General features: G+C 42.2%; 1 protein-coding gene across 5 annotated transcripts in view; it reads left to right on the plus strand.

Moving 5' to 3' along the window:
* Window positions 1–6,958, plus strand: part of LRRC63 (leucine rich repeat containing 63) — a 44,620-nt gene extending 37,662 nt beyond the window's left edge. For all 5 annotated transcript variants that reach the window (XM_025182098.3, XM_025182101.3, XM_025182099.3 and 2 more), the window contains 3 exons: window positions 1,941–2,024; window positions 3,348–3,587; window positions 6,667–6,958. In XM_025182098.3, coding sequence (XP_025037883.3) covers window positions 1,941–2,024; window positions 3,348–3,587; window positions 6,667–6,850 — 508 coding nt within the window. In that variant the 3' untranslated portion in view covers window positions 6,851–6,958. The remainder of the gene's footprint in view (window positions 1–1,940; window positions 2,025–3,347; window positions 3,588–6,666) is intronic.
* Window positions 6,959–8,004: the final 1,046 nt, after the last annotated feature.

Consider the following 8,004-nt stretch of genomic DNA (forward strand, 5'->3'; position numbering starts at 1 on the left):
GTCTCAAAGGTCTTTGATTGCAGATGAGAGTACAAATGACAATAGCCAATCTTGTAATAAACTAATCAAAGTTTTATTAACTAAGAAAAAGATTATTTACAAGGTTAAAACAAGTCACGGACTGTAACTCATTAGTGTATGTATAAGCATCTATAATAAGTAACTCTGTGTCCTTTAAGACTGACCCATGCCAAGCAGCATGGTGATCTCTTGCTTACATTTAGGAATCCTTGCCTCTCAGAGTCCAATTGCATCTGCTTGTCAGGGATTTGTAACCCTTTTTCCCCCAGAGTCTACTCTGATAGAACCAGTGTCAGCACCTGGTTCCTCTTCATGTGTGTAGGAAGAGCAATCAACAGTCTTGGTCCTTTTATAGCTTACAATGACTCATTTAGTTTCAAAGACCTTCTTGTCTGAAGGACTTTACCTTAATTAATGCTTCATTTCCTGCTTGAGGCCAGTTCTCCATTACAGACCTATATCAGTATAACGGCATCACTCAGGAATGTGAAAAATCCACACCCTTTAGTGATATGTTTCAGCTGTGCCAATAAAGCATTTAAAGTGTAGGCCTGCCCTGCGTTACAGAGCTACAAAGGTTTACAGTGCAAATGCTCACTCTATACCAGGGGCTACTGAGTTTATTAGTGAGATCAATACATACAGCATCCTACACTATTCATAAAGTGTAAACACCAAATATTCTTGCAACTTTAATATTTATTTTAACAATACTAACACAGAGATACATCAGACTGGTTTCCAGCTATGTTTTTGTAAGAGTTCAGTGAGTCCTGAGGCCTTCACAGGAGCTGGGACCTGATCTGCCAGCATCATAACGAGTTAACAAGTAGAACTGGAGGATTTTTTCACAATTTCTAGAGCTCTCTAATAGAGCCACTGCTTGGGATTATTCTATTTAGGGTTGCCAGATACCGTCACAAAAAATTTAAAACATGGCAGGGAAAAAAATTGGTTGAGCAAAAAAAAAAAGAATGCTGTGCCTTAAATACATGTGCTCCCTGTTCCCCCTGCCCCTGCAAGATGCAGCAAGGAAAAATGTCCCTGCCGGTCTTCCGTCTGAGAGAACCAGAAAATACCGGACATTTTACTTGTCAGGTATTTTCTGAGGTTTTTTACCGGACAGAAGATGCAATTACCTGACTGTCCGGGTGAAAATCAGACACCTGGCAACCCTAATTCTATTCCTTGCATTGACCTATCAAATGCACACAAGCCAGGATTACATAGAAAAAGCCAACACAAATGCCACGGTCATCAGTCTAATGCACCTATCATCAAGTCGGTCTCTGTGTGACTCCTTGAATCTTTTACTAGCAATGGCAGTACAGTTTGCTGATTGTCTTGCTGCTATTGTGTACCATTTTCTCTGACTCCTCTGAGGATTTGCAGAGTGTAGGAGTAGAGGGAGTTGACTAGACTTTGGGACTCTTAACTTATAAGTACTTCAGCCTCTGTCTGTCTCTGGATGGGGATTTAGGCTCCCAAACACATGCACCAAGAGGGCAGGGGTGTGTGTGTGTGAGAGAGAGAGAGAGAGAATATCCTGTTCAGAATAATTTCATAATGCAGAAAGTACATTCTCAATATTGTTTTATATTGTCAGCACTACATTAGTTTCTGTGCATTGAGCAATTTCCAATTTTGGGGTAACACCATATTTTAGTGGAATGTTTTCTACTTAAGTTTGTACCGATAATGAGTGTAAGAAATGGATGGTCTTGTTCCATACCCAACACCTGTCTGTCCACATGTAAATGCATCAGTGTTTTAAACTCATAAAAGATATATAACTGATAACACTTGGTAGGCTGCTCATCACAGACTGAATAGGTACACATAGTACATCAGTTAGTATAGGTTGTATATGACCATTGTATTTAGTTTTTCTGTAATGTACTGTGTTTTTCTTTCTTCAGGCTGTTTTTATTACCATACCTTAATTATCTGGATGTTGCCTACAATGATATTAGCATTATTCCTCATGAAATCAGGAATCTCAGGTACTGATACATGATATACGCTGGAACCAGACTTATGTGTAAAAAATATTGCAAGCTATGTTATGAAATTGATGGTTATTAGTAATTCTGGAGTAACTCCACTGATGTCCCTGAATTTACTCTGGATTCACATGGGTATAACAGATCACAATCTGTCCTCCTGTCCTGTTAAAAGGGTCTGATTTTTAAAAATTAAATGGATGTCCAGTTGCTTAAATGTCATGATTTTGCTTCTAAGGTAACTGCACACAAATTCTAATCATTTGCTAAGGGTGACCATGTGCATGTGCGCTAACCTAATATGCATGCATGAAGATCACTACAATTAAGTGCCCCCAAATCATGTAAATTCCATTGTCATTCACAGAAGGTATGTCTAGACTACGCTGAAGTTTTGAAAGAGGATATTCCTATGGAATTTGCATATTTTCTTCCGTTTTCACTTTCAAAAGTGGAGCTTTTGAAAGTGAAAGTAGTCGGGACGCGGGTTTTTTGGCAACCCCCCCTTTTTTGAAAAACCGCATAAACCTCATTTTTTGAGGAAGAGCGGCTTTTGAAAAAAGAGGGGGTTGCCAACAAAAACGCGTCCCGAGTACTTTCACTTTCTCTGCTTTCGAAAGTGAGATCGGAAGAAAATATGCAAATTTTCGTGGAATTTGCATATCCTCTTTTGAAACTTCAATGTAGTCTAGATGAGCCCAGAATGTGCAAGTGAAGGTGTGATTGCAGGACGGGCAGGCATACCTGTGCTAGCTTTAATCTAGGACAGGTGATGGCCCGGGGAGTTGGTAGTCCTTGCTGGACTGTAGAGGCAGAATCCAGGAGCGGTTGCCCTAAACTGTAATAGCTATGCAAGAGGATTTGTTTTTCCACACAAGGTCAGTTTGTCTCTGTTTTTGGTTAGAAAGTTTGTGGCTGTATCAGCAGCTGTTTATATGAGCCAAAGGAGAGCAGATACTGAAGTATACTTACATGTTAATAACCTAGAGTGTGAAGTTCGGAACACATACACCATTAAGTTTTTGCGAAATCTAAGGATGGCCTATCTGTGCATTTGGGAACCTGTCTTAAGCATCCAGCTGAATACATACACAATCCCTATTTCCAGTTGCTTACATTGTACTTGGGAAAATAATTCTTCTTTGTTCACATATTTGCATCATTGTATCTTACACTTAAAATACATTGTTTTTTAAACTTAGCCTTTTACACATACACATGCGCCATCTTGTTGCAACAGCTCAGCAAGTGGGAAGTACACTACATATATAATCAGAGCTGAGATATATTGTGTGCATAATTTGGTGGTCCTTAAAATTACAGGACACTGGAATATCTGAATGTTGAAGGGAATCAGCTGTGTGCTTTGCCTTGTGAGGTTTTGAAACTTCCTCTGAAATTCCTTAACATAGAAAATAACTTCATGCATCCCTTCTTATGGAAAGAAAACAGCCAGAACCAACCACAGAGACTTACTGATCTGGCTGCCCTTTGCTACTCCAGAAACAAATTGTGGCAAAAATATTCCAAGATTTCAAGGGATATTCAAGAAATATTGAACAAGTAAGTGATTGAAATCTCTGGCTACCCCCAGATTCTATGGGAACTGTGGACACACAAGAAATGTACCAATGGCTCCTAATCACTTATTCTGGCAATGTCAGAAGGACACAGGCTTTAGACCTAGCAGTGTCTACTTTTTCCATCATGAGACCACCTCTGTAAAGCCCTACTATATCAGCTGTATGCCAGGCATTGTAAGTCACAGAGTAAGCAAAGAGAAATTACTGACATCTTCTTCTCATTGAATTAAGATAAAGCTGATCAATAATATCGCTGTTACATATTGGTCAATATATAACAATTCCCATGCAGGTGTGCTCAGCTGTGTTTCTGATTGAACTAAGAGCCTGTGCATTTTTTATAATACGTGGCAATGTACGTTTAGTTAAGTTCATCAAACATCATGTGCAAATCCCTCCATTTAACTGCCTTAGGATTCACCATAATAGCTTCCTACCCAAAAATGTTTGCTGCAGTCTCAAACTAAGGTTGTGCATAGAACAACCTGTTCAGGTGAGAGCTGTGAGCTTCAGAACAATCTATATAGAAAAAAATACCAGCTCAGTTTCTAGGAGTGGCAGAGTTACCGCACCCATGCACAGCATCTCTCTATTTTTACTTTGTCTGCCTCAGACTTCCACTGGTCCTCTTTCCCCACTCAAGCCATAGAAGTATAACAATGCCCACAGGGCCAGAGCAGGGGTCACCAGCCAGTAGATCAGGACCTACTAGTAATCCTGGAGCCTCTGACAGGTCATCCTGGCTGGTTTGGCTGGGAGGCTAAGTATCTGTACTTCAGTTACTCATCCCCCCACTGCTGTGTACCTCCTGCCTTCTACTTTAGAGCTGCCCCTCTTGGGAGCCTCCTACTTGCTGTGTACAGTGGGGATGGCAGAGTAGGAAGGTGCTGATGTGAGGTTGTCCCTCATCCCCCACCCCCATACTCATCTACATGGTGGGGAGAGAGAGGCCACAACAGAGCTTGGGATGGAGGGAGCTTTCTGGCAGCTGCTCCTATCTGAATGTGCCCCGCATACGTAAAAGGGCAAGGCAAATCTTTGTCACTCACACACTATGTATGTCTTTGTCACTCATCCAAACACTGTCTTACACACTCACCTCCTGACCCACTACATACTTGTGTTGTAGTTGTAACTTTTTACTTCTTTCCAGGTGTGTTAATTTAAATTTTGACTGGTCTGTGCATTTCATAATTTTATTTCTCTTTGATAATTAAATTAAATTCTATGGCTACGTCTAGACTGGCATGATTTTCCAGAAATGCTTTTAACGGAAAAGTTTTCTATCAAAAGCATTTGTGGAAAAGAGCGTCTAGATTGGCACGGACGCTTTTCTGCAAAAGCACTTTTTGCGGAAAAGCGTCCATGGCCAATCTAGATGCGCTTTTGCGCAAAAAAGCCCTTATCGCCATTTTTGCAATCGGGGCTTTTTTTTGCGGAAAACAAATCTGAGCTGTCTACACTGGCCCTTTTGCTCAAAAGGGACTTTTGCCCGAACGGGAGCAGCATAGTATTTCCACAAAAAGCACTGATTTCTTACAGTAAGAAGTCAGTGCTTTTGCGGAAATTCAAGCAGCCAGTGGCTGATTTTCTGGAAAAACTGGCCAGTCTAGACACAGCCTATGAGTAGTGAGCTTTAAAATGCCTAACCTGTCATAGCTGGAGATGCCACACTGACCAGAAGTCTCCTGGAACTGGGCCTGATCTTTGATCTCCTGGAGGCTCTTGCAGCCAAATCAGGAGATTGCCTGCTATCAGTTAAGCAGAGCAGCAGGGCTACGGCAGACTCTCCCCTGCCCTAGCCTTGTACTGCTCCTAGAAGTAGCTGGCATGTCCCTACTGCCCTGAGAGTGGCTGGTCTGGGGTCTCCACAGGCTGCCCTTGCCTGAAAGCACTGCCCCCACAGCTCAAGAATGGAGAACTATGGCTAATGGGAAGCATGGGGGTGGTGCCTGTGGATGGGGGTGTAGCATGTGGAGCCACCTGCCACTCACCTGCAGGTGCCAGTACTGGACATGTCATCTGCTTTTGGGAGCGGCACAGGGCCAGGGCCAGGGCAAGCTGCCTTAGCCCTCCTGTACCACCACTTGGGAGCCACCTGAGGTAAGCAGTGCCCAGCGTCTGCATGCTGAATCCCAACCCCAGACCTGAATCTCCTCCTGAGCCCTGAACCCCTGCCCCAGCATCAGTCCAGATCCCTTTCCATACTCTGAACTCGGCCCAAGTCCAGAGACTGCACCCCAACTCCCTACCCCAGCCTGATGAAAGTGAGTGAGGATGAGGGATGAAGTAATAAGGGCGGGGCCTCAGAGAAGGGGTGGGGTAGGGGAGGAGCAAGGGTATTTGGGTTTGAAATAGAGATTGGATTACACTTAAATCCAAAAACTGCTAGGCTGCATCTAGACTGGCAAGTTTTTCCACAAAAGCAGCTGCTTTTGCGGAAAAACTTGCCAGCTGTCTACACTGGCCGCTTGAATTTCCACAAGAACACTGACTTCCTACTGTCTGAAATCAGTGCTTCTTGCGGAAATACTGTGCTGCTCCCATTCGGGCAAAAGTCCTTTTGCGCAAAAGGGCCAGTGTAGACAGCACAGATTTGTTTTGCGCAAAAAAGCCCCGATCGTGAAAATGGCGATAGAGGCTTTTTTGTGGAAAAGCGCATCTAGATTGGCACGGACGCTTTTCCGCAAAACGTGCTTTTGTGGAAAAGCGTCCGTGCCAATCTAGACGCTCTTTTCCTCAAATGCTTTTAACAGAAAACTTTTCCGTTAAAAGCATTTGCGGAAAATCATGCCAGTCTAGACATAGCCCTAGTGTGCTTTAAAAGATTGGAGACCATTGGGCTAAAGTAATCACTCCCTTGCAACAGAGAGCGTCTGCACCACAGTGTAGTTCAGGAAGCTCAGAAAACTTTCACAACCATCATAATCGGTCTGAGGCCAACTAGATGGTCTGTTAAGTTCTAGTTGAGAATTCAGAAAATGAAGTGGAATGTACTATGTTTGTATTGTCACAAGGACTGTGCAATGTTTCTGACTCAACGTTCCTCTCCATCTTAGCTGTAAAGTCTGTGACTGCTGCAAAGGACCATTGTATGGAAAAGGACTACAACTAATTCGATCTTGCAGAAACATATTTCGATTCCGCAGACTTCCTTTTCTTTTTAATGCCTGCTCACCATCCTGTCACAGCAGTTTCATGTCTCAAACGGACTCTATGACCCGAGTGCTTTATGGAAATTGATCTGGGTTGCAGGAGAGAAACTGGTGACATAATTAAGTTTTGAAATACATCTTTTAGGTTATGTACTAGAAAATAGCTTGTGATATTGAAGTGTTTGGGATTACTGTCTCTGTGCAATTATGTCCAAGTGATTTCTGACCTATATGTTCTATTTTTATTTGGAAAGAAGTCTTTGTCTGCTTAGGTTTCTTAGGAATCACTCACTAGGCTTTCTCTGAAGGCTTTTAAGAGCTGTGTGTGCGTAAGCTATTAAGACATGGCCGGTTCTGTACAAATAGCCTATTTTATTAAGGGTTCAACAGCATAAGAAAGATGAGCACAGTTCATAATTTGCTAATGTTTCACTAGACACAAGTGACTAATTGAATTGACAACATATCAGGCCAAATGCATCCCCATATAAGCCAAATAAAGTTTATAAATTATACCAAGGATGATTTTGGCCCAGTATTTCCTGGAGAAAATAACTTTAATTCTCTTCACCCTACCAATAGTGCATCAATTTATAAATTCTTAACATGGTTTAAAACTAGGTAACAGTTTATAACCCAGTAACACAACTTCAGCACCATTCTACTAGGCTGTGTCTAGACTGGCCAGTTTTTCTGGAAAATCAGCCGCTTTTCCGGAGAAACTTGCCAGCTGTGTACACTGGCCGCTTGAATTTCCGCAAAAGCACTGACTTCCTACTGTAAAAACTTTTGCTCAAAAGGGCTAGTGTAGACAGCTGAGATTTGTTTTGCGCAAAAAAGCCCTGATCGCGAAAATAGCAATCGGGACTTTTTTGCGGAAAAGCGCGTCTAGATTGGCATGGACGCTTTTCCGCAAAAGTGCATCTTTATAACGCGAACTCCGCACAAATCTAGACGCTCTTTTCCGAAAATGCTTTTAACGGAAAACTTTTCTGTTAAAAGCATTTCTGGAAAATCATGCCAGTCTAGACGTAGCCCTAGGGTATGTCTACACTACAGCGTTATTTCGAATTAACTTAATTTGAATTAGTTAATTTGAATTAAGCTAATTCGAAATAATGCATCTAGACACAAATTAATTCGAAATAGCGTTTTTCTAATTCGAAATAGCACATCCACATTGAGTGGACCCTGAACCAAAGGTAAGGCTGGCCGGAACCAGTGCCAGCAGGGCATCAGGGT

This window comes from Pelodiscus sinensis, chromosome 1, assembly GCF_052426305.1.
Source record: "Pelodiscus sinensis isolate ZL-2025 chromosome 1, ASM5242630v1, whole genome shotgun sequence".
NCBI lineage: Eukaryota > Metazoa > Chordata > Testudines > Trionychidae > Pelodiscus > Pelodiscus sinensis.